Raw genomic sequence first — 27660 nt, 5'->3', positions numbered from 1 at the left:
CAGAAGCAGCTAATGTCATAAATACATTAAGATGTTAGCTTGAAGCATTTCAGAGATTTTTCAAGAAGTCTTTAAAAAAGAAAAAAAAGGAAAACTCTCTGGTTGTATGTGAGAAAATCAGGTTCTCAGCAGTTCAAAACCCACCACAGCTTACAAAGCCTGTTGTGCTCAAACACTGCAGCCCACAGGAGGGACAGATGGACACGGTGCCCGCATGGCGTGTGTGGCTTTGCAGCCAGCGCATCCTGCTTGGTGCTCTATGAAATACTGCTTCGTACTTCCACGGCACTTCCAAGCCATGGCCTCACAGCATTTTCCAGACATCCCCAATGAATCACCGTGGTACCTCAGGAGCCAGAGAAGTTGGTGTCACACCCGCTATCCAGCAAGATGCAAGGGGGACACAGAGCCAGGATGGGACCAGGCCTCCTCCTCGCCTTGGGACTGACACAAAGGCCAACACGCACAGGGCGTTCTACAAATAGTTTCATTTAGAGAAGCATCCACTCCTTCCTAACTAGGATGTTCATTGTGTGCTCTTATGGTAGTGCCAGTGGAGGGCTACAACTGGAAGATTAAAGAAGCCCCAAACTGGAAGTAAAATGAAAAACAGAAACCATGTAGGTGAGAAAAGATCACCCAGAAAGATGCACTTGCTAGTACTGACTTAAGCCTTCGGAAACTACTTCGGACACTGCAGCACATTCAAACTTCTACAGTGTGTGCGAAGCTCCTTCAACCCAAATATCAACTTTCAATGACAACAGATCCCAGGAGGAATAAAAAACAAACTTGCAAAAAAACATTTTGTGAAATAAGGTACTCCTTGCTTAGGGTGCAAAGCACCAACCTCTGCACAACACACAACCTGCCTGGCAGCCTTGCAGTTACCCTGGGTGCACCTCTGCAAGGTGCATGGCAGCTGCAGGCCGTGCGCTCACCATTCCCTCCCATCTCTGTGGGAGCGCAGGGTTCCTCTGCAGCCCTGTTCTTCCTGCGTGCCTGCAGACCATAAGACCCCTTTTCCATCTTATTCCTCCCTGCCTTCCATAGCTGCAGCTGTTTATCCTAGGCTTAGACTGCTTTCTCCTCCTTTTTTCCTGACTTCACACTGAGCTTTCCAGGATTAAGCAGAAAGACTCTTTGCTCTACATAAAATATCCCTTGATCTGCAGACTGACAAGCAGAGAATTGGTGAGGAGAAACATAAGGAACTTTCCTGGCTGCTGCACTGCCCCATTCACATACATCTTCTCAGTTTCCAGTGTTTGTCACTTTTACGCACGGAATTCCTTCCCAACGTATTTCAAGTTGTGGGGAGTTACAATAGCTTACATTTTGTTTATGACAGTGATGTAAAACATCAACAACAGATGGATTTTAAATGTCTGAGAGACAACGCACTGTAAAAATACAGCTGTAAAAGAAATACAAGACCCTCTAATTATTGAAGCTGATAGCTGCACTCACCTTGGCTTTCCCAGGCACAACATTTAGGTACAGACTGAAGCCCTATGTGAAGAAATAAGGATGAAGAAGCAAGTTCACATTTCCTTTTAAAAATAGATACAAAAGCTTGAGGAAAAAACTGCCCTTCTCACATAAAAATCCATTCCAGAAAAGACTTACGGTGCGACTTAAACCAACTCATTTGATTACCACACCAAATCAATACCCTCTGTGAAGAAGGCCCAACCAGAAAGAGAATCGTTGTACCAACAACACTGATCAGATATGTAGATTTATTCTCCTCACTACCAATGACAATTAGTTTCATCTTTCAGGGTTAAAAACAGATACTAGCAGAGTTTAGCAACTTAGTACCAATGAAGCATGTAAAATACCCTCATGGGATGCTAGCATAATTGGCAAAAGATTAATTGTTTAAAAAATGGAAAGCAGCACATGCAAAGGAGAAGAAAACAGCTCCAACAGAGCAACATTATGGAATAATAGCTAGGTTTCAGGCTAATTTAGAAATAAAGAACCACCTGCCATGAGAACAAAAGGTACTATCACTTATAAAATATAGTGACACGCTTCTTAGAGATGACTAACCCTGAAAGGAGCGGGACTGATTCTTTAACCCCATCCAGCAACGAGAATGATAGAAAACAGCACTTCAATAAATCAGTCTAAAATCTATCTTTAGACCAATGAGCCTGAGCAGAACAAACTCCAGGGGTGCCATCCAAAAGACATTTCCATTGGTGCTCTTTAATAGATGTACATAAAATAATAAAGGGGAAAAAAAGACAGCCCAGAAAACAACGGGAGGCTCAGTGCTCATGGAAGTTGGCCCAGTGTTGCTCTCGATGGAAGGGCAAAGTCCTCCTCCAGATGGCAGGCAGCCTAGTGTGCAAACGGACCAGCCAGCCGTCGCCTAGGAGTGACTGCCATAAACCACATTCCATTTCTATGGCCCATTTTAGCCATTAGACTGAGATGATAATAACCATGCTGACTCGGTAAACCCAGCTACTTCTAGTGTGGAGAAACTCCTTTGTTTAGCAGGGTGCACCAGTACGATCCAACAAAAAATTACTCTACAGATCTGAGTAACTTACCACTGGTAAAATCGAGTAAAATCACAATTTGATGAACTATAACTATCTGCACTGGCATCCAGCCAGGACATCTGGACCAACAATCCTTGCCTTGCAAAAAGAGAGCAGAATTTGTACATAACACAACAGCCACAGGAGCACTCCCAGCAGCCCGGATGGGCTCTCTGCCCATCACAGCCTTCAGACCACAGCAACCCGTGTACAGGCTCCTCACCACAAGCCATTGCAGTGATGCCTGCCAGATTAATCTTATCAGGCTGGATTCTCTTTTTCTGTTTTGTGATCATTTTTTACCTTATTCTCAGATGAAAGTATGCAGAGACTCACAAAGAATCTTCAAATACTGCTGAGATGGTTAAACTCATGCTGAAAACACAGACAACACAATCATTCCTTTTATTTCTCTGATATTAGATTGAACAATATTGGGAAATACCTGGGTAGAATCTGCTTCAAAATAATCACCAGCATTTTACTTCTCTCAAAAAAAAAAAAAAATTTTTTTTTTTTAATTGTAGGCTATTCAGCAACCACTGTAATTTCTGTCTATGTGAAGGCAAAGATCAGTCTCATCAGAACAAAATAACAAAGCCTTCCTCGTTGCCAACAGCAAGAAAGGGAGCTGGAAAGATAAGAGGGCAAGGAAGTGTCAAGCCTTGCGCTGCGTCAATTAGAAACAGTTTGCCCTGCACCGCGTCCCCCCCGTTCCACTGGAGCTCAGCAGTCATCCAGAAGGAAAAGGATGAAAGATCCCCATCCCGCTTTCTTTCCATCACCACTTTTATTTCAGCATGGTAATCTCTAGAAATGTAAATCAGCGAGCGGGTGAAAGGCGATTTGTGTTGCTTAGACACCACAGAAGAGGGGAAAAGTGCTACGCTAGCATGCATGTGGGGAGGTGCAGAGAGAGAGTGGCAGCATGGAACAAAAAGCCTGAATGCTTGGAGGGAGCAGCAAAACCCCCAAACTATTGCTAGGTGGTAGACGAGCCTTAAATAGGACCCTTACAAATTTGCTGTCTGCTGCAGGCTGCTGTCAACACACCCACATCACACTCCCAGACTAGCATCACTCTTTGGGAAGCTCCTGTTTGTGCAAGTACCTCGGCGGGGACGGGGGGCAGGCTGAGCCGCATAGGGGCACGGAGCCGGCAGCCGGGCAGCAGTCTGTGGGCTGCCTCCACCACTGTCCCTGCTGCCAGAACATTGCCGGGTGCTCCTGGCATTGCTGAAGTGCAGGAGGGGCTGAGCCGGGTGACGCCAGCTGCCCGCACGCCTGATGCCATGGCACAGCATGCAGAGCACTGAATGCCCAGGGAACAGTGAAACAACAAAAAAACAGCAAACCCAGCCCGGTGCAGAGAGGGGAAAACAGTGGGAAATGCCATTGTAAAACCGGGTTGCATGAGCAGGGAGAGCTGGCGGGGAGGAGGAAGATCGCAATAACAACTGCATCTCTGTGCGGGGAAGTTTCTCAATGAGAAACAGAGACCCTTGCCAAGACGAAGGAATCTCCCCGCATTCCCTCCTGGCAGAGCCAGCCCCTCAGAGCTGCACTCGAGGCACAGTGAGGACATCTGCAAATCGGCAACAAATAGATATATATTTTTAATAATCAAATCCTCCGCTGCTTAAACTGCTTTCCTAGAGCCACTGCTCTCCGGAGGAGCGCTGTGCAGCCCAACGAAGCAGAGGCAGGGATGCTCCCGCTCGGCACACAGCCCGCCCCGCCGCAGCTCCCCATCCCCAGCAGGGCAGCCCTGATAGATCCCGGCGGCCGCCGGCAGCCCCCCGCCCTTCTCTCCCCAGCCAACACAGCGGCACCTGCAGAGCCCTCTGTGCCCCCCCAGCCACTGCTCGCATCGCCTAACCCACCCCCGGCCCCTGCCAAGCGCCTCTCCCCCCACCACGCCCCGACGCGGGCACCCCCTCCTCCCTTCCCTTCCTCCTTCTGCTCGGCACTTTGATAACGCGGGGTCCATAAAATGGCTACAGGGTGATCAATGGTTTCAAGGACAGGGAGTAAAGGAGGAGTCGGAAGATAGGACGGAGGCTAATTTCCCCTTCAAAGTACTGCAATAAGAGGAAAAGAGAAAGACATAGCTACCTGAACTCACCATTCCTGATCCATCTCTTAGCCACTGCATCTTGCTTCTGATGATGTCCTTATTATCAGGGAGGGGAAAAAAATCCCTACTGCCTGGCAAGAGCTGACAGAGAAAAAAGAAGCCCCCCGCCCCCACCCTGAAGCTCTCAGTCAGGCATCCTCAGCCTGGCAATCCCGTGCCTGTCAGGAGCACGCTGCGAGCAGCCTCCTCGCTACCTGGGCTCCCCGTTCTTTACTTCAGCCACAGACCGAGGGATTTGAGGGGAGGGGGCCGTCCTTCTGCCTCTCAGTGCTTTGGGAGCTCCGCGGGAGGGGAAGGAGGGGAGAGCAGGGAAGGGCACCTATGGGACTTCGGGAGGGTTCCCGCAGCCCTGCCTGCCCCCGGGGCTCCCGACTTGCAGAACTGGGGTTGGGGTTTGGTGGCACCCACGGGGCAGCAGCTCTCAGCCTGCTCTCCATGTGCAGGTGAGTCCCCTTCCCACCGAAGCACCTTGCAGCCTGGAGGAGTGCTGCACCTGCCCACAGCTGTATTCTCCCAGCACCTGTGCTCAGATCCCCTTTAGTTTTAGTCCTCTTTGCTTTTTCCCGACCCTCCGGTCAGAGCCCCCTGCCCCATTAGCAGGATGCTCATTAAGCACTCATCCCCAGTGTAGCTGTTATTGGTGAGATCAGCTTGGCACTAGCTAGAAGAGGTGGCAGTAGCACTTTGGACCAAATCCTCCCAACGCTGCAGCCAGGACACACACATTGACATTGTTCTCCCCATTTTGCTGGGTATGCATGGAGATGGAAACGAGATCGACACTGTCACCACAGCCCTGTGCCCATCACCCCAAAAGGGGCCACCCATCACAGGGACTAACATGCATCTGAGTGCCACAAAAACGACCACAGCAATATTCCCAAAATCTCTCCAGCAGCTGGTGAAGCCTGCCCCAGAGGCAGGAGAGGGCAGATATAAACATGGAGATAGTTCGGAGATAGCTGGCTTCCTGCACTGGGTCCCAGAGCCAGGACACACACATACTGGGCACACTGGGTGCCAATGGATCCACACATAACACATACTGCAAAAGCTATCAGAAGCTGCAGTTTCCTTTGTTGCATTTGGAGAGGATTTAGGACTGTTTGAAGGCTTTTCTTACACATCCTGCTGCATCAAGGGCAGAAGGGCATTTGAATCTCCTGTTCCTGACCTCTAGAGGAGTCCTGCAGCTGAAGGTTGAGTCTGGGAGCACCAGGCAGCTCCTCGTGACTACCGCTTTCTGCTGGTTCTGCACCACACAGCAGGAGGTACGAGAGACCTGAGCGTAGGTGTCTTCATTTGTTTATTTAAATAAGACAATACAAGCATCAGGTAGAGCAAAGGGATGCTGCCCAGCATCTCTGCATCACTTGGGACCCACGCAGCCTGTTCCAGTTACATCAAGCCATATTCCATCACCTTTTATACAGACACTGACAGCCGTCATTATTCCCAGAGACGGCCGACAAAAGAAAGAGTCGGGAGACAAACATTCAAATAAGCCCAAACTCCAGAATTGTGCCTAAGCTTCCTATGTTAAGTGACAGAAAATCCATGTAAGTTGTTTACACAGAGGTGGTCTCTGTTTCGAAAAACCCCATCTCTGAAACCCTCCTAAGTGGAATGTGCTGTCAGCCTTGGTCCCTTCCCACTGCAGAGCCACCAGTTCCCAGCTGCCCAGCACAGCAATGCCCACATAGCTGCACAGCCTGGTTTTCACAAAACTCAGGAGGCATATTCTACCTGCAGTGTCAGTCAGGTCCACTGCAGCTTCACCAGCTAATACAAAAACTGTAGGGGGTTGGGAGGAGCTGGGATGGAAGAACTGACAGACACCCTGTGTGCATAGGCATTGCTTCCTTCCAAAATAAAAGCAATGACTGGGTTAAGTGTTTCTCCTGCAAGGAAGAACCAGATGAGATGCAGTACTGTCAACTACACACACACACATAACACAAGAAAGACCTCCTAAACACGAGACCACTTACAAACACACCGAATTGTAGCAGTAACTGCACATACTTCAGTCAAAGATACACCCATCTTAACCCTGACAGTGCAAATGGAGGGAGGTGTTGTCTGGCACATCTCATGTTGCTCTAATTGGTGGTGGATCTGGAGGAGGACAATTTTTGTTAAGGCTTGTTATGCACAAGCAGAAATTACACCGATTTCTCTTCTCCCACTGTCGGCTGTTGATTAGGCTCATCAATAAGGCTAATATTCTGCTGTTCCACTTCCTATCCCTCATTTATGCTAAGCAGATTTGAGAAGTAAATCAAAGGTTGCTAGGCTAAGTCTCAGTCCCTACAAAGGTGACAAGGGGAACAAGACCCAGAGCTCAACCAAACCCCGAGTCAGCACTAGCCTGCTTTCAAATCCAGCCCTGCCCAGATCAGCAGGGCTGCAATCCTCTCTGACACACAAACATCTCACAAGAACACAGCTGCATTTTTTCCACCAAGAAAGCACACCTGTTGCCTCACTCTGCAACCAAACAGCAGCAGGAGTTTGCCAGCACGTTTGCCAAAGCAGAGCGTGCAACAGAAAGAGCCACTTGCAAGTCCTCTGCTGCAGCAAGCTCTCAGGGAAAGGGCATCACGTCTTGGTTCCTCCAGGACTGTGAGCAGGGATGAGGCAACCAAGCACCACATGAATGCACTGTGGGCAGCCCTACAAGCACACACTGGAGATTCAGGATTTCAAATGGGGCTCTGGAGTTGTAAGCTACTATGGGGCAGTGCTACAGACACTTCACTGGTAGTAGAATCCAGATTGCTTAAGGGGAAGCAGCGGCAACCTTCAGCATGTAGAGTTTGAGCACTGAAAGGCAGCGCAATCCATAGATTCCTTCCCTAGAACTTAGCTTACAAAAACTTGATTTCTGCTATGAATGGCAATGCCTAGAAAGGCACAGAAGGCACAAGCAACATTAGCAGACCCAGTTACCTACCCCTCACCACCACTCCGTGAGAGGCACAGCCCCACATCAGACCTCTTCCAAGGGTAAGACCAGCTGGAGATGTGCCAGTCATACCCGTGTGCACCTGAGACCACCAGCAGTCCATGCTGCTGCCGTGTCTTTGGGCTGACACAGGGCCTGTGTTTGCAGCAGCTGGCTACAGGCAAGGGCAGGGCACAGGCACCTCTTCCCTCTGACAGCCCAGGCCAGCACGGGTCTGCTGCTGACTGCCATAGGACTGATTTTCACAGTGTGTAGGTCTCAGGTGAGTAGGGATGTGAAGGCAGGGACAACTTTTACCTGGAACTGCTCTGTAGTAGCAGTCGTAGCTGATATACATACTGTATTAGAAGTACTGTATTTGATTAATGCCACTTTTCAATTTATTTCTCTTAATTAATTGCTGCTGGACAGATGGATCCAAAAGCAAAGCATACAAGTACAAGCAGCAAGATACTCAATGATCACATCACAGTGCTGAAAAAGCAAAAAGAAATTTCTATCCTTGTACCTGAACTAGCATGGCCAGAGCCATAGAGCTGACACACACAAACATGAACACTATTGCACTGCACTCTGCTCTCCACTCCCCCACTCTCCCACCTGGTTATTCACTGCTGTGCTGCATCACCACAGGGCAGCTTGTGGGTAGAGACTCCTGGTTTGAGACAGATCCAAAAGACCTCCATTGGAGATCCTGAACTGCCCAACCATTTCCTTGCAGCCTGCAAGAGTGCTGAAGGGAGGACGGCAGTGTTAAAGGATTTCATCTGCCTCTAATCTTGTTTCTTCACTATGCACTATGCACCATGCATCACCTGAAATCTCCAGTACATTGTTCAAGGTTGAGTCTTTAATCACACCACAAGAATATTGCTATAAACTGCTCTCTGGATGTGGAAACTTCTAACTTTATATAAGATGCTTCTTCCCTGTTTCTGCCACTCCTGCCCTCACAAGGGCATTTTCCTGCTGGCCTTTCCCTCCCCAGCTGCAATGCTCACTGCCAGGGATGGAGCGCATCCCCACAAATGCCTCCCATGGAGATTCCAGCCCTGAATCACCTCCATCAAGTGAGCCCCAACAGAACTCTTGGGAGTACCCTTCCACACAGCACTTATTTCATTGCTGCAGCTGGCAGATGTTCTTCATTGCATATTAGAGAGCACAAATATGTTCTTGTAGCCATTGTCTCTATTGAACTGCAAAGAAAAGGCACCAAATCCTACAGCCTAATTAATGAGTAGGGAGGGGGAATTTGTTTAACCTCTACTAGAAATTAGCCAGCATTGCTTTATAAACCAATCAGCCACGCTACACTATGAAGTATCTTCCTTCAGGAAAAAAAACCAAACACATGGACCCTATGGAATACTTTCAGAATGGACCAGTGCCTCTCAGATTAGCACAGCAATAATGCAGTGCTTCAGGCTCTTGCTAAGTATTATCATTTATGTTACATTACAAGGTAGATTGTTCTTTAGTAAGAAACGACATATTCAGAAGCTCCTGAAATGTGTCCTCCTGATCCAACTCTGACACAAAGACACTTTTAACCATAAATTAAAGGATATGACCAAGCACAAAAAACAATTTGCTCTGATATAGATCAGGATCTTTTAGTTTACCAAGAAAAAGGAAAAAGGTTATTATCTGCCCCTTGCAGCTGCAAATGAGGTGCATGAGATGCTCCCCTGGCTTGCCCAAGGCCACTCACAAAGTAGTGGTAGAGAGGGACAGGGGATCCCAAACTTGTGCTTCTGTGCTCTGAATCCACTCCTCCAGTTCAGACCAGCTACACACATGTACCCTCTATAAACAGGCACAATCTAGGGTTATTTCTAATTTAATTATGCATATTTGGTGTTATATTACATATGCTTGATGCACTTACATTTAGCAGTCACAGTGCAAATAGACACTGATGAAGTCCCAGACGGAGAGATGTATCACACATAGGTAGCTCCTATGGTAATGGAGGTAAACGACCAATATCTTGACACTCTCCTCCCAGTATTTGTTTCATTTCAGCAACAAAAAGATAGCTTCAATTTTTGCAAGGATGGCCAGGGTGTGCCAGGAGCCCCGGCATTGCTCCACAAGCAGCAGGTCTGATGCTGCCCCTTCCCTCAGCTCCCAGCCTGCACCCTGCTTACTCTGCCTTTTGCCGAGTCACTGACAAGAGGACTCATGCCTCAGCCCATTTGATTTGCTAATGTCTTTCAGCTTTCTCCAACAGTGGCATTTTTAAAACTCCCACACCTGCTTTAATTAAGGCATGGCAGTCTGTTTCCAAGGAACGCACTCTGTTGCTAAGGCCTCTGCTTTGGAGGTGAAAATTAATAACCTGCACTCAAATTAAAATCAGAGAGTGATGAGGAAAGCACCCCAGTGCAGATCCCCAAGCCCGTTAAAAGTCTCTCCAGCATCCAAGTCTTCTTTATGTCCATCTGCTTCTAGCACTGCCCTAGTTCTGCTTATTCAGGGAAAATCCTATGGAGATTTAAAAAAGGAATAAAACTAAATTTGAAAAAGAAAGGGCTTTACAAGTAGCACAGTACACATATATAAATTCACTTAGCTTGTGTACTTAGAGAAAGATCTGCAGCCCAAAACAATTTTTTTTTTTTTAAAGCAAACAAGAGCTTAACGTTACCACTCACAAGAAGATCTCACTGCCTCAGCTCCCTTCAGCAAATGCGTTAAGGGCCAGGCAAAGCCATATACCCTGCTCTGTGTTCTTCCCTTGTGCCAGGGCGCAGGGACAGAGAGCATCCTGCATCCACAGCACAGCCATGCCTTCTAATCCTGGATGTCTTACAGCCCTCCTGGGTCTCCACACAAAAGCTAGATTCACACTGAGCTCCTATCCGTTCCCCCTTTCCCTCACCAAAACCCAGCAGGGACCCCACTGGAGCCTTCAGGCAACACATCCCAACCTGTACCTACAAGTACATACTGACCCCCAGAATAGAAATGCCTTCCTCCCATTGAGATATCTGCACTGGCAGAACACACGGTGGTGAGATGGCACAGTGAGACCCAACCGAGGAAGAGAGCTCTCATTGACGTCCAGGGAAGAACCACTTGAATATTAATTTTGCATCATGACTTTCTATAAACAAAGCCACCGCAGAAGGCAAGCAGATTGGTCTTTCAAGTCCTCACATCTCCATCAGGCAGGTGAAGGCTTAATGAGCAGGTCATGTTTATAGAGTTACGGCCATAGTTCATCAAAATGCACAGTGTAATACAGAGAATCCTTTTGTATTCACTCGCTGCTTGTTAGTTCAGTTATATAACGCAAGCTGTGACCTGTGGCCCTGGCTGCTGGCTTTGAGTAGCTCAGTTCACGACAATGGTTTCATGGCTTCAGTCAGCCTGAGCATCAATAGCTTGGTGAGAGACCCTTACCTAAGGGAGGTGCACAGAGAGAGCAACCCTTGCAGAAGAGAGGGCTCCTGGAGCAGCCGAACCTCAGCCCTACAAGTATGGGACATCCAGCAGCAGCCAGCCAGGACAACAAGGAGAATTTTGAGCTTTATTTAGATCTATGTACTCAGTCCTTAGATACATCTGTTTCCATGTACCTAGGTCAGGTCAATCTCAAAGTTTCCAGTGCCTTCCCACACACTTCTCTCTCCATTGTCTCGTGCCTGCCATCAGCTGCATCAGCTAGGGAGCAGCTGGGCAAAGAAAACACACAGCAAAAGGAGCAGCTGGGACCAGCCCCAATATCACCAATAGAACTTCTTGTGCTAGAGCATCATCTGCAGCTCCAATCAGCATAAGGAAGCCTTGCTCAGTTTATTAACTATTGACTTTCAGAGTCTGAAAAACAACGTGGACAGATGCCCTCCTTCAGTACTTCATGTTGCACCATGAAACTTCTCTTCTGAGAGAACATTTTCTTGAATCACTCACAAGAGTTAAATAAGAGGATGGCAGAGAGAGCAGCTTCCCCACCTGCCATCTGCGGAGGGATTTAAATTCACCTGAGGGATGGTGCTGCAGACTGAAGGCTGCAGCTCTTCAAACTCACTGAGCAAGCTGCTTTTATCTCAGGCTACTTTCCAAGGCTCCTCCTAGCCTCAGGCCCCTCATCAGCCTTTCAATGGTGCAGCCATCCACAGGTCTTCCACACCAAGCTCAACTCACAAAGGAGCATTTTAATCTTGTTCCACTTTTGAAAGTATTCAAATTTCACTTTCTGGCACTCCCTTTCTTAAAGCTTCCCTCTCTGTTCCCCTCCCTAAACCTCCTTGCTGGCATCCTTTGAAATTGTTAAAACTCATCTGCCTACAACAATTACTAACGCGCTGGTTTAATTCTAAATGAGATGAGATCCCTCTCGGGCTTGTTTTTATTATTGCAGAGGAAACAGGCCATAGGCTCAGAGAATCTCTGGCTTGCCAGGGAGAAAGCAGCAGGAAGGGGTATTGCTCTCCCGCTGTTCCCATGTCTTTCATTTCTGCATTGCCACGCTGTACATTATGCAGTATCAGTGCAGCGGGGTGTGCAGTAACGCAAGGAGACAGGCACATCCAGGAGGAGCCAAAGGTTTCCCCGTGGAAGTCATTTCACAGCAGGGATGCTCAACAGCAAATACAGGGTGTAAAACATGGACAAGGATCATCTAACATCTTCCAGAGCATTTACAATTCTAGGTCACATACCAACAGAAGTCTACAGAGGTCAAATCTCAGAAGCAGTTATAAGACTTTGGTCAAATAAATAAAGGGGTGAAAACCAGCTACAGTACTGCCTGGAAATCCTTTCTGTAGAAAAGCAATTCCTTTATTAAATGTACATCCCCATAAATACGTAGCATTCTCTCCCTCTAGTGGCTGGAGGCTTGGAAATAAAGAGAATGGAAAATGACCTTACAATCCCAGGAAAAAAAATGGAGTTGTCCCACTGTGTCTGTCCCTGAGCCCCAGGGAGCCAGGCATCACCCCAGCAGGCACAAAGCCTGAGGCAAGTCAAGACTCCATCCTCTGCAGCAGTCATCCCCCATCAGCACTATGCAGAACAGGATGCATGGAACTGGTACTGAAATTTCAGTTTGACTTCACCAGGAACCTACAGGTTATTGTGCTAAAGTCACTTACCTATGTACACTGCCTGCCTGTGTTTGTTCTTCTTCCCCTCAACATTCCACTTTGAGACTAGTACTTGTTAATACACTGCAGCCAAGAGCATGTAAGAGCTGCTCTGTGCTTATTCTGACCGCATCAACCAGTTGGTCTGCCAGGTCTACTCACACCTAACAATGTCACTGTGCTTGTAGGAAAGCACGAGGCACAAACAAGTCACCCTGAGATGCTCTGACAGCATGAAGAGCAGTAGTGAGGCAAACCAAGTTGAGATGATTCAATGCAATACATAAAGCTCCATAAACTGCCTCTGAATGCTTTCATCTCAGCATTGCTCCATGGTTTCAAAGATCACCAAATACTGTGCTTCATCCCACACTTTTAGTCCCAAGATTTGGGTACAGATCTTTGCTACTTGTGAGTGCTGGGATTTACTTTCACATAAGCCTTTTACCCATCCTGTAAGGATAACTAGTGTGGTACAACCTCAATTTTAAGTGAATGTAGCATTGAGGAGGAGAGAATTCTTGGAAGACAGCATTGCAATACTGGTTCAAGACAGCTCCTTTCCTCCAGCTACAATAAAATTCTATCATTTCATTTATTTCAGCTAAAAGAAGTCACACAATAACAGACATTGTTACATCGGCACCAAATATATAAGTGTGGGTATGAATGCTGGATGAATATTCTTGACAACAACAGCAAAAATGTTCTTATAAAAGGCTGGGAAAAAAAAACAGAAGAAAGAGGTGAGGGATGCTATCCAAAAGAGTTGGTGGTTTTGATTCAAAAGATAACACTTGCAAATATTCTTTGCAGTTTTTCCAGCACTGCATGCCAATCAGAAGCAGATCTGAGCCTTTTCAACATCCCTGGGAAAGCAGGGCGTGTTTGCAGTGGGAACGTCTTAAACTCTGCACAGATTTGCACAGTCAGGAGAAAATATTCAGAAGGAAATCCTGTTCTGAACTGGCCTGAAAGGTTAACAGTGGTCCTCCCAGCCTCTCTAGCCTCAGTCACTTCTCTCCCACTTTCACTAAGATGTACTGCCACACTCCCAGCAGGGGCTTTTGCGAATGAGTCTCATTGCATGACCATAACCATCTATGTGTTGTTACCTTTAAAGAACTGGAGGCAAAGTGGATTACAAACACCCTAGCAGATGCAAGATGTAACAACCAATGAGGCAGGCAGATGTTAAAAACACTGTTATGCCAGAACCCCATTCAACCACTCTGTGCTATTCCTGGACTTGTGCCTCAGTTACTCCTGATTCAGCAGCCAGGTCTACCCCTTGCTGGACCTGTCCATTGCCACTCGGTGCTCAGACTGGGCCTCAAATGCTCCACGGCATCACTGCTGAGCACACGGGATTACAATGAAGTAAAGATTTTAGGAGCAGATGTGATGTGAAATCAGAACACCATCTACTGCCTTCTGGAGCACTAAATATACCAACGTTTTACTATGTACTTTCCTACTTAGCTATCTTGAGAGCAGTCTGTATCAGTCCCTAAAGGCAGCAGTTTGCTATTTATATATAACGTGCTTTGCAATTTTTGTCGCTAAAGCTCCATAGATCTATTATACACGGGGTTTTTTATCCTTATAAACTTCAATATGAGAAAAATCTACGCTATAAACTAATCTTCACAGGTTCTTAGAAAGGAATGCTGTCAGGTGGGATGAGTGTCCTAACACCTCTGAGCGCGTCATGATTGTGAACCAGGGATTTTAGCAGTGTTTAGAACATGGCACAAAGAAATAAGTTAGACAGGCAGCCATTGAAAACGTTCATATATTCCATCTATAAGAATGGCAGATTTCTGTGTTTTACCCTAGATTTGCACAAAATAAAGATATGTATACAGGTCTCTCAAGAAGGAATTATACAAGATTACTTGCACAAGCCAAGTAAGATTACAAGATGATCTTTTCAAATTTCTCCCCACATCGAATGCTTCTGGAAACACATCCAGCAATACATCGACTCAAGCAGCAAAAGACGATCACTGAGACTCTTCAAAATCTCAGCTGTGAAAAATGAGATAGAATCAAAAGGTGCAGTGCTAAAATAAATACTGGACACACATGCCTTGCTTGCTTAAACTCTCTGCCAGACAGAACCTATGATGGCATTTGAAATGCATGAAATGTGCAGGACAATTCAATCACAAGGGAATGGAGGCTATAAATGAAGCTAGAGAACACCTCGTAAGCATGCTGAGCCAAGCCTTTGTAATTTACCACTTGGATCTTGGTGGGGTTTTGTTGTTTATTTGTTTCCATTTTGTTGGGGGTTTTTTTTCCTGTTTTGAAAGAGGTGGATTTGAAATGTACAGGATTGTTCATAAAATACTTTTTCTTAATCAGGCCGTGTTGTGGAAACAAAAATAACCTTTAGGAGAATGCACACTTAGTGCAGAGGCATCCCAAAAATATTCCTGAGTGACATGATATGAAATGCACGTTCTTGAAAATAAATGTGTGCCTTATGTTTAACTCTGCTTCCTCTGCATAGCCATATGTTGGCTGCTGTGTTCTATTAATAAACTCAGAGTTCTGCCATTATCCCACTTAGCATCTGGATAAGCATGACCCATGCACAATTTTGGGTACATAAATACTTAATGCAGATACTGTCAGTGGATGGCAATGCTTGGATGTCTCCTGCATTTGATTAAACCTCCTGCAAAGCATGTATGTGGATCCCCTCTCATTCACAAACAGGATAAATAAGAAGGGCTTTCCTCTGCACCTCCAAATGACTTCCTAACAGTCGTATCTCAGCCTTTTCATTGCAAGAACACAAAAAAAACAGAGAATCTCCTTCAGCTTTGAAATGTAGCCACAGCTTGGGCAGAACATGCCAACTGCAGGCCAGCACGCAGCAAAACAAGAGAGGAAAGTTAACAGCGTGCCTGAGGGATGCTTAATGCTGGCAAACAGCCACAGATGATTCCCATGTTAGGGACCACATAACTGCTCAGCAGGTTTCTTTTTCCAAAGTACCACACCTGTGCTACACAGTAACACCTTTCCTGTTTTTGAGGGCAGCTGGGTAAGGCTGGTTACACTGGTGGTACATCACAAACACCAGCCAGAGGAGCAATGCTACACACGAAGTCAGAGCAGGCAAAAAGGTTCCGCAAGATTTTCCTATCTTCTTTGGGACTAACTGTATTTGAAAGCTGTCTGTGACAGAGATGGCTCAAATTCACCAGCTGGGAAGTGGAGGCGCGCCAAGAAGAAGCTGGTATGCAGGAATGCCCATCACACACCTGGCTTAAACTCAGTTCACGTGCATGCTGCAGTCCCAGGAAAGGCATTCTCCAAAAGCCTGTGTTGCTGGAGGTACTGTTAGCTAAGGGATACGAGACATGTTCGATATTTTCTTGGACTAAGAACATGGAATTACTCTGATTTTTATTTCTCTCAGTTCCCTTCAAAACAACACATTTGTTATCATAAGGACCAGCAAAGGCAGAACGAGGACAAAATCTGTTAACCATTCCCTATGACCAAGTGACATGACTTCATGCTAGACAAAAAGCTATCTTCTGCAAGGATGTGTATATATTTTTATATATATATATATATATATATATATATATATATGTATGTATGTATATACACACACACAGATATATATTTAAATCCAAAGAAGAGAGAGTGAGTTAAGCCTTCCCAATGCAAAATAGAGAGTTCTTCAGCCATGTTCAGAGTACACCAGCAACTGTAACCATACCCAAACGCATTTGGCTTCATTTCTTTCAAACCATTTCCCGAGTTCTTCGAGCTGGTACAACTTCATGAGAAAACAAAAACTGCTTTTTAGCAAGGATTCCCCAAGCTGCTGCTCATTAGAGGATCTCCTTGTTAATTATTTTATGTTGATATCTTCAGTTCTGGATGGAAACCATAGAAGTGTTCTGCTGGGAATTTTGTCAACAGGAAAGCCACGTTTCCAGGGACTCAGCACTGATCATCCATCAGAAGTCTGATCTTTTTTCCAAAGTCCCCAGTAGAAATCCAGCTTTTTCCCCTCCAACTTTGAGGTTATAAACAATGGGAAATCTCTTTCAAAAACAAAGTAATTTCACAAGAACAGAAAAGGGAATAAGCGCTCCTTGCCCCACATGTATCACACTCAGAATAGCAAGCCTGGATGTGACACATTCAGGCACTGCAGTGTATCTGCTCCATTTTTCTGTTTCCATTCATAGCTTGCATTCTTTCATTTTTCACTTGATACTCAGGCTCTATTTTCTGATGCTGCATAAGCCTCCCAGTACCATTTTGGCCCTGGTAGATATAAAAAAAAACTACATGAAAAGGAAAAATGGATTATTACAGTCTTCTCGTTTTTTTTTTTCCTCCCAGAGTTTTTATGTTTTCTTTTTCTTCTCTAAGTTTCTGGTATTTCAGTGCTATTTTTAACATCTAATAACAGCTCTGGTCCCCACCCTGGATGGGGCCAACTTCAGTAATACAACAAGTGCTCCCTGCTCCCATTGACTTCAAGCCTACATAAAACAGATCAAGCGAGCTCTAATGGCTCTTAAATGTTCACTCTTATTGTAGCACTCTTAATGCCATATCTTATAAGACCTCAAATCATTTCACACTCATTTGCAAAAATTATATACCATATTTGCTTTCCCTTTCACTGTAACAGAGCTTGTTGTTGGAGGCAGCCATTACTTGGCAGCCCACAGAAACACCATACAATAGATTAAGCCCCAAAGCAAAGAACACTCAGGTGCACAGTGTACCACAGCCATCATGGAGCTGATCAGAAAATTGTGGCTTCTGCACAAAATGCTCAGATATTGAAACAGGCTTTGTAGTGCAGGGGGTTGGGTTTGGTTTTTTTTTGTTTGTTTGTTTTTACAAGCTTTCTGAAGAAACTTTTCAGTGTCAGCTAAAACCTCTGCTAAAAGCTCTGAGTCGACAAAGATTAGAGTTCAGAGTATTAAATCTTTGATTTCTTATTGGAGTCTACATCCTTAGAAAGAAAGAAAAAACTTCCAGACAGAAAATGAAACAAAAATCGGTTGCAAATTTAGTTTTCTAACCAAAAATCACAAATTCAATGGAAAATATTCAGGCAGCCCTTAGCCATTCAGCACAGACCTGGGAGTACATTGTCCCAACACTGCTGTGTCACAGTGACAGCATTGGAGCAGAACATAATATGAAAACACCGTGTTGGACTACTTGCTGCAAACACCTTAATTCAAGACCTTTTTCCCATCAGGAGAATGTCAGCACAACAGACTGAGAACAACAAAGTGCAGTAAACTTTACCAGCCCTGCAGCTTTCCTCACCAGGAGGCAGTTCCTTGTGTGAGCTTTGCCTGGATAGCATGCAGGTTTTGGCAATACGTTCAAAACTCTCCAGAACACAGCAACAAGGAGCTAGATCTGAGGATCCAGGAGGGCTGTGGGTATCATCTGCCTGGGGAACACAAGCTATGATGGAAGCTTCTACAAGGACAGGACAAGCTGTGTGAGCATGCTGAAAGGAACAACAGAACTTGTTCATCCTTGAGGAAATGTAAGCATTTTGTCCACTTGTTTTACTTGTTCCCTCAAGGAGCTTAGTGTTGTCTCAAGCTTAGGAAGAACTACTGAACCCTGAAAAGTCAACATACACAAAGCTGCAAAGCCTTTGCTGATATGTTTGTACAATCCACTACATTGATTACACGCTGCATACAAAGCATTTCAGTACATTACAATGCTTCTCACTGAAAGCTCTTCTATTGGGTCTATTAATTTTTTCCACTTTCAAAAGTCATTGGTGAAGTCAGAGTTGGGTACAGGCATCAGGTTAATAACCCACAGGACTTCAAAACGGGTAACAAAAGCCTCACTGTACCACTCATTAAGTGTGACTCGGAGAGATCACCTTCCTAAAAAGGAAGGCATTGGTCTGTTCCTCACCCCGACATCACCATAGATCAGGTCAACTTCTGCCCCAAGGTAGGAGCTCACCCAGCTCCTCACTGACATGAGTACAGAGCTCCTGGCCATGAAGATGGAAACATCTGAGCCCCTGCAGCTCTTTTAGTAACATCTGCTCAAGATGTCCATACCTGGGCACTCAAACAGGGGACACAAACACTCCCCATCAAGGAAGAGTTGCCAAAAAGGTGCAGTTCCCTGCTGGTGAAGGTTTTTCCCCTTACTTGCAAGCTGGGCAGAGCAGACAGCAATGAAGATCGAACCTGTTTCTCAGTGCGAGCCCCCTGAACCATCCATCCTGCCCCCAACATCCTTCACTGAACTTTCCCAGAAATAAACTGCTATTTTTTTTACTCCTTCAGAAACACGTTTCTCTTTAACAGAACATGATCAACATACCTCATTCCCACTCTGCCCAAGCTCCAGCAGTCGTGCTGCACCAAGCTGGAAGCTGCTGTTTTGCTTTGCTTTACAGGACACATTAGAAATACCGGGCTCCAACTCCTCACCCAGATCCCTTGCTCTCTCTACATAGCCTTTCTGCAAAACCTGAACATTTAGTGTCAAGCTTCATTCTTTACAGAAGCGCTTTCAGAGTAAAAGTGCATCCCACCGCATCACTTCCAGACTCAGAGCCAAGCTTTGGGAATCCCAAATCATCCTTGTGCTTTCACTGCTGCTCCCACTCTCATCTGTGTTCTCAAGCTACTCCTTCAGAAAGAAGAGACACTGTTCCCTTTAGCAAGGCACATTCTACCAAGCCAACATATTCTCCTTCAGCAAGACTCTTGCTCGTAATCCGAGATGTGCACTCATGTGCATCCCACCTGCATTGGAAACCTCATTTGGAACCACACACCAGAACATTTTTATGAACTGATACTGTGGGAGGAAAAGAAGAACAAATAAAGCTGCCCGAATGCCTCTGAGATGATGAAATAGCAGGACACGTGCCCCCAAATGCCAAACTCTCCAGTTCAAATGGTAACTGAAAAACATTAAGCATTAATGAGAGGAGTCCCTTCACACCTGGTGTAACATAGGAATCGTCCCAGGATGGTATTTTTAAAATGCCTTTAAAATCACCTTCCACTTTTTATAGAAGTAGTTTCATTTAATAGCAGCCACAATATCCTTCTATTCCAGAAAGCCAAATGTAGGCCAAGCTCAGCCTGAAATGCCATGTCAATATGATGAACACCTATGAAATTTGGAAGCAACAGCAGCCCACGATTTAGTTATCAGGTGAGCACAAGGAGGACAAGAAAGGCTATCTGGCATTTTTCTATGTGCGTCAGACATCCCCTGAAGGAGAATCCTACATTGTAAAACAACCACGTTAACATCAAATCAAAGGGGCTCTAGGAGGTATCACACCTTTCTCTTCCTCAAATCATTTTTTCCAGACATTGTCAATGGTCTCTAAAGACCTGCGCTGCTGAAGGCTGAACCCTGAGCACCCAGAGCAGTGGCAGCAAACAGCAGCTCTCTCAGTAAGATATGTATGCCTGAGGATGAGGAAGTGGTCTCCAACCAACCAGCATCAGCAAATCTCCTACAGCACACAACAGGAGGCAAAGAGAGGTTCTCGAAAGTTTGCAGATTCCCCCTCCTTCAATGGTTACACATGTGTAGAGCATCTCACTGTTCAGGGTGAAGAATTAAGGGATGAAGGGTTTACTGTGCCAGGCCCCTGGGGGGTAGCATATGCACATTTCCTCCATGCATAATAGCCATCTTCTGAAAAATCAAGGCACCAACATATTCTTGCTCAGAAAAAGGTAAATGCAGGTAAATGAAGAAACACCTACAGGCATTTTCCTCTGCTGCTCACCGCTCAGTGTTCTTTTTTTCTTTTTTTTCCAAATCGAATAATGAATTCAACTGAATTAACCAAAAGTTAAACAGACACACAAAAATCACAGAATGCTTTCACACACACTTGCAAGCTCTCATTTTGCTTTTTGTTTCATCTCTCACTTATTGTTAGGCCAATCTCCCTGTGTCTGCTACTTAAATTACACTGGCAGACCCCTGGAAGAAGAGCACAGTCCTCTGTCACACAGCCAAAAGTTGTGTGGCATTTAGCTGGATGGCGTTGGCATACCAACATGACCATCATGACCAATCCACTAAAGTGAACTTCTAAGTACTCAGCACGTAAAATCAAACACATACTTTTGAGCATTTGGGGTTTGAGGCCTGTGGTAGTTAATGTAACATTAACACTGACAACACACTTCAATCTGATACTGAACTGATACCAGCACAACAAGTGCAATAAAATAATTAGCATTTAATATTTCATCAAAATGTTTAATTTTTAAACATAGAATTTGTCTTTTTTTTTTTTTAATATATTATTAGTTCCAATTATTTAGCTGACTTAACAGCATCGTAAAGAATCTCTTGCAATGCCTCAGCCACTCCAACACCAACTTCTTTCCAAGTGATGCTACATGCACAGGTTTTCAAGATGGTTGCCATCAGCAAGCTCCTTAGAAAAGGCTTTTAAATGAAAGACTCTGGTCTTGACTGCCACTTACATTTCATTCATGGGAAGCATCTGCTACAAGATCAAGCCGTCCTTCCAGGTGTCCCAAGGCAGAAGCATTGGGCACTGCTGAAGGGAAGATGGATGTATGTGCTGGCTGTCACAGACTCTTTGGGGTTGACATCTCTCCACAAAATGGTGGCCGTTACTGAAATAGTCAATCACTGCTGCCAGCAAAGGAGTAACAACCAAAATATCTTCTCCTTACTGACCTTATCCCCAGCCTGGGTGAGGGAACACATCTTGCCTACCTCCACCCCCTCCCTGATGCTTCTCTCTGATCCCTCAAGCCTCTCCTCATAAAATTTGCTCTCCAGTCTCCTCACCAGCATTGCTGCTCTTCTCTAAACATGCTTCACAGCCTTTATGTCTTTCTTGTAATGAGGGCCCCAAACTGAACACAGCACTCACAGCACTCTGCCCACACCAGAGCTGAGTACAGGGTGATGATCACCTCCCTGCTCCTGCTGTCTGCACTGTTTTTTATATAAGCCAGGATGCCATTGGCCACTTGAGCACATTGGTAGCTCGTGTTCAGCTGAGCATCAACAAGCACCCCCAGCTCCTTTTCCTCTGCACAGTCCTCCAGCCATTGCCCCAAGCTTGTAGCACTGCCTGAGGTTGCTGTGGCCAAAGTTCATGACCTGGCACTTGGTCTTGCTGAACTTCACCTCATTGGCCTCAGCCCAGCAATCCAGCCTGTCCAGATCCCTCTGTAGAGCCTTCCTACCTGCCCAGGCAGATTGACACTTCCTCCCACACTGGCATCATCTGCAAACTTACTGAGGTTCCACTCAATCTCCTCATCCAGGGCATTAATAAAGATATTAAACAGGATGGGCCCCAATACCAACTCCTGAGGAATACTACTTGTGATTTATCACCGGCCGGATTTAATTCTATTCACCACCACTCTCTGGGCCTGTCCCTACAGCCATTTTTTTACCCAGTGAGGAGTGTACTTATTCAAGCCAGAGGCTGCCAGCTTCTGCAGAATACTGTGTAAGGCACTGTCAAAGGCTTTGCCCAAGCCTAAGTAGACTACGTCGACTGCCTTTCCCTCATCTACAGGCTGGTCACCCAGTCACAGAAAGGGATGAGATTTGTCACGCAGGTCCTGCCTTCCATGAACCCATGCTAGCTGGGTCTAATCCCCTGGTTGTTCCACACATTGTGCGATCTCCCTCAAAATAATCTGTTCCATAACCTTCTCTGGCACTGACATCATGTCTGCAGTTCTCCAGATCCTCCTTACAACTATTCTCGTAGATGAGAGTCATACTGACAAGCCTTCAGTGCTCTGGGACCTCGCTGGTTGACCAGGAATGCTGACAGATGGAAAGAGCTTGGCAATCACCTCCACCAGCTCAGTCAGGTGGATCTCATCTGGCCAATGGACTTGTGACAGTCTAGAGAGAGTAGAAGGTCTCTATCTCCACCTGCACCGTCTCACAGCTGGAGTTTACCTTGACCTGTGTCTCACTGATGAAATTACCAGATAAAGGGTTGTGTAGGTTTTTCGTTGCCTTTTTTTCTCTTCTTCACCTCTTCCCCCCCCCCCCCCCCCCCAACCTGGTGCTGCTAAATGAAGAAGCACACTGTCTGCCAGGTCCCTGGCAGAGCTGCAGCAGCACTTTGAAGGACTGCGGCCATCAGGGCTGCACTGCTGTGCATGTTGCTCAGGGAATAAACACAAACCTCTGCAATGCATTTGTATACTCATGCCTGTCTCTCATCTAGCCTTGAGCATCCTGAACACAAGGAAGAGGCAAAGCATTAGTACAAGACACACTGTTAACCCTGGACAAATATTCTGCTGAAATTGTTTTTTAGAATCAAGCATCTGTTGATACCATTTCAGGACCAGCCTTTTAGTAGAGAAAAGGAGAAATCACGCTCCATGGCTATCTGTATCATGCTCAGGTAAAGCACAGAAAATGACTCCAAACAGACTGTTGCTAAGTTTAAATACATTGCTTGGTATTTGTAAGCCCTCTCATGCTGTCACTTCCATACACCCCTACCTATTCCCATGCCTCCCTGCGCCAAAGGCTGGTGATATGAGCACACACTGGGGATTTCAGAGCCAACTGTACAGACCAGTCATCACCTCACCTGGAAACGGGGACATTCAATTGGATTTTTGTTTTTCCAGCTTCTAAGAAATAGACGGGGGGGAGCTAATATTAGCTCTTCCAGGAATAGTTAGGTGACTAAAAAGAGAACAAAGGTGATAAAATAGACTGTCTGCAGCAGCCACAGAAGAGGTTTTATTGCTCCAGCCTATTTGCTGCTATCCTCAATAGCCTCTGCCTTTTCTTGTTACCTGAAAGAAGATGTGGATGAAACCCTTGTGTCACTGCTGACATCCAGCTGTCAGAGGGGGGTGGGATTAAATGCCCATCAGCTCCAGGTGGCCACACTGCTAGGCTAGGGCCTTCTGCAATATACTCAATAAGTCACTAAGGAAGGAAGAACCCCTGGGCAACTCAAGCAGTTCTTCCCATCTGCTTTATTAAAGACCATACATCACTGCGTGCCCAGGGTGAACAGTAACATGATACACTTTGCTCTCCCACAGAATCCATCCTTGTAAAAGCCTGCGGTGTCTTAGAGAACTAAACACACAACTTGCTGAAGGTACCCAAAAGAGACAAAGGTGGCTCTGGCCAAAATTGCAGTAGCTCACAGGGACCTGGAAGGGGACCCTGAGCCCCAGCATCAGCTCCGCACAAGCAGGGTGTGTTCCTGCATGTGTTCATGTCCTACCAACCCTTTTCCTCATTCCCAAGCATTGCTTCCCTGAGGCCAAATGAATTTTACCTTTCAAATAAAATACTTGCTTCTGAATAACTCCAGTTTTTTTAGATACTAAGTTACCTGATGGTTAATTGTACATACTTTGGTCACCCTATAACCAGGTGACAAAGACCCCACCCTGCAACAAATGGAAGCGAAAAAATGGATTCATTTCTGCCTTGCTAAAGCCCTACTAAATTCAAGTTAGTGCATCAAAATCCACAAATCAAAGTTCCTCTGGGATGTCTTGCTTTCTGTGGGTTGGATAGCAGTGGGGAACTGCGTAATTCATTTCCTTTTTCATGACTGCATTCTGCCTTTTTGGACCACCAACAGGCCTGGGTTTAATGGCTTGCAAATTATACACAAACAGTCAAACTGTACTGAAGTACCAAAAGAGTTTCCTCCCCTCCCAGAAACAAAGGCTTGACGTGTTGTTGCCTTATTAAGCCTATCATGAATGTGCGTGCTTGGATAACTATAATTACAGGAATTTAGTAGGGTATTTTGTTTTGTTTTATATGCTTTAAAAAAAAAAAAAATAGGGAGCTAGAGGAAATGGAAAAAAGAACAATCACAGCACGCAGACACATAGAAGTTTTCCAGGAACCACATGAGGGTGCATGAGGAATTGCTATTTGCAGAAACAGGAGCTCTGGTTGGGGTTAGCAGTGCTAGACAGTCATTAAGCAAAGAACATCCAGCAAGTGACGGAGCTATGGATAGCTAGCAGGGAACCACTCCATATCCTGTAGCATTCAAGACAGTCTTGCTTGCATCTTGCCCAGGGGGAGGTTCTGACAGTCCCCACATGCAGGCCCGGACCCGTGTGCCCTGGGCTCTAACACACCCACAGCACGGTCTGCTCTGCAACACCCTCCAGTCCCACCAAGTTGCATCCACCCAGTGCTTCATGAGCCAAGACCCAACCTACCAAATCCAGCACTGCTGGGATGAAAAGCAGTCCTCCACAATGGGTGATAGCAAGGGCTGAGCTGAATTTTTAGAAGCGCTCCAGTGACTACTGTGCAAATCGCCATGCAAAGCTGTGTTCTGGGGGCTGCACATCTTGGGCCAGGGCATGATCCATCCCATCTGCAGAGCAGTAACCCAGCCTGAAGATGGATACACTCTGTCCCACCTTACACACATGCACACACAACGTACCACGAGGGGAAGGTCTGCCTTCATTCACACAAGAAAGAAAGGCAGTAAAACAAAACTGCTGTCAACACTGCAAGGAAGGTGGACTTTGGGACTGAGCAGACTAAATTTCCAAAGGTCCTCAGGGGACCTCAGCTGCTTCTCATTCACCCAAAAGCAACCGAGGAAGGCAACAACTCACGCAGAATGGGGATGTCACCTCACAAGAAAATACCAGCAGTCACAGGAGCAGCTTTCAGTGCCTTGGCATTAGATTACTCAGAACTCTCAGCTATGTGACATCAGTAACAAGAACAGAGAGGTTATGGCAGACAGACCTTGACATTTGGGGAAGGGCAGATTTGTCACATGAATGGCAGCTTGATTTTGCTCTTTTTTTTTTTTTTATTTCTGCAAACAGCACAGTCCTGTAAAGGAAGCATGCAGATTTTGCCAGATGAGTCCCAAAACTCAAAAGCTGTTTCCTGCCCCAATTTCTACACAATCGCCACATGAAGACCAGGAAAGTCTGCCTTAACAGATATAAGAGCTAATAGCTGTTGCAGAAAAAAATGGCTCCTTGAGATATAATTTTTCCTTACTGATTTGGACAGCTGAAAGCAAATATGGCAGTGACAGCCCATTATTTGCCTTGCAATGGGAGCAGGCATAGAAATTCTGCAAGGAACATGTAAATCCGATCCTTTGATGACAGTCTGTTTTGGATCAGCAGCCAGCTAGGTAGCCTGGTGCCCTGTGCGCGCGCTGCTCCTCCAGACAACCTTCTGCATTTATTAGCAGCATCTGCTGCTAATATACAGGGAGAAGCCAAGCTACCAGCTTGCAGCTATTTTTGGATTAGAAGCCTGTTTTGAAGGCAAAGAAAATTTGCAGCTTTCACAAAGGCCTTTAACCTGCTTTATGTGGGAAACTACCTACTGTATATTCCCACCAGGCACATACACACATACAGATTCCTTAAATTACCTAAGATCCTGAGAGATTATTAGCATAATTTCAAATCAGAAACAAAAGCATGCTGCCAGAAGAGAGAAAACAGGTTATAAATTACTATTAACCACAAATGTTAAAAACCGAATTCTACACTGCTTAGCTGATGAGAGACAGATGTTATCTGAGAGCAGAGCAGGGAAGTGCAGGAAGATCCCTTGTCTGTACCACTGGAGTTCTTCAGTTCCATGAGACCTGGGCAAGGAGCATTCACACAGCCCACACCACTGACAGTCCTCTGGGAGCAACACGGTCAGAAAACAGGTAGCATTCAGGATTTAAAAATCTGACATCTTACACTTCTACAACCAGATCCGCAAGAAAACAATAGGTTCTCTTTCCAGTGCAAATATCATATGATTACACCTATCCCTGACACATTTCTCTAATAATAAATATCACTGGGCCTCAAGCAAAACCACAGATGCTCAGTAACTCTTTGCCTCAATACTGTGACCTCAGTGTAGTTGCTCGAGCCTTTTGCTGGCACTTGGGGTTGTGTCATGCACCAACAACCAGCACATCCCAACACAAGCAAAACTGAGGCAGAGGGACAAGGGGCTGAGAAACCCAAGCCAAACGCAACCCCAGCAGCTCCAGCTCTAAGGGCCAGTTTACTGAAAAAGAGCCCAAAGCACATGGTTTCCTTTTATTTCCTTTCAAAACAAGGATGCAGTCTGTGCCACCAATGTTATAATTTTGGTGGTAGGTGGTGAGGACTGGCTCAGTCTCGCAGTGCTGCAGGGATGGGGAAACCACTAAATGTCCTTTCTCCATGCCACTAAAGAACTACTGTGACCAGAGAACGTTGGGGCAGCAAGAGCAGCAAGGGACTGACCTAAAGGGATCCTTCCAGCGATACTGTGCTGCTTTCCCTCAAACACACAAACCCGATTCCTCCTGCCTGCTCCAACGCCCTCAGCTGCTCTCTTCTCCCTTTGCTACACTGTGCACAAATTGGAGCCCTGAATATTCACACTATTCCAAAACTATCTGGGCTCTCAGGGAACAAAACTTGCGTCACCATATCTGCACATCAAAGACCTCGCAGCCACAGCATCTGCAGGAGCAGGAAAGGGAACAAACAGAACAGAGATGACAGTGGAGAAGACAACTTTTTTTTTTTTTTTGCACAGAGGGAGCTCCCCATCAAGATTTGTATCAGACTATTTACAGAACTGGGAGCCTGCAGTTCTGAGCTTTCATAATTCCTGCTCAGCACCAACCTGGCTTCACCAGCCCTCTCCCTCCCCTTGCAAGCCTTCCTAGTATCCAAACAAAGTGTCAGTTAAATGCTGATGTCAGACTGAGAGCTGCTGGCACAGAGGCGTTGTTTTCGTATTTTTGTTTTTCTCCTGAAGTTTGCATTATCCACAGCAACTTGAATATTCAGATAGCTCAGATAACAGAAACTGATGTCTCCA

General features: G+C 45.8%; 1 protein-coding gene across 7 annotated transcripts in view; it reads right to left on the bottom strand.

Annotated features, from left to right (window-relative positions):
• The window catches only part of ARHGEF9 (Cdc42 guanine nucleotide exchange factor 9), a 193271-nt gene that overhangs the window by 116387 nt on the left and 49224 nt on the right, over positions 1-27660 (bottom strand). Inside the window, exon 1 of one of the 7 annotated variants that reach the window (XM_048960011.1) lies at positions 4674-4882. The exons of 5 other annotated variants lie outside the window; for them this stretch is intronic. Coding sequence is in view for 1 of the 2 variants with exons in the window: in XM_048960008.1 (XP_048815965.1) it covers positions 4684-4713 (30 nt within the window). In the remaining variant the exon portion in view is untranslated. Of the gene's footprint in view, positions 1-4673; positions 4883-27660 lie in introns of those variants that run through there. One more of the 7 variants, XM_048960008.1, reaches the window with a different exon arrangement.

Source organism: Lagopus muta, chromosome 13 (assembly GCF_023343835.1).
Source record: "Lagopus muta isolate bLagMut1 chromosome 13, bLagMut1 primary, whole genome shotgun sequence".
Lineage (NCBI taxonomy): Eukaryota > Metazoa > Chordata > Aves > Galliformes > Phasianidae > Lagopus > Lagopus muta.
The sequence above is the reverse complement of the archived record's forward strand: the minus strand, read 5'-3'. Positions and strand labels throughout refer to the sequence as shown.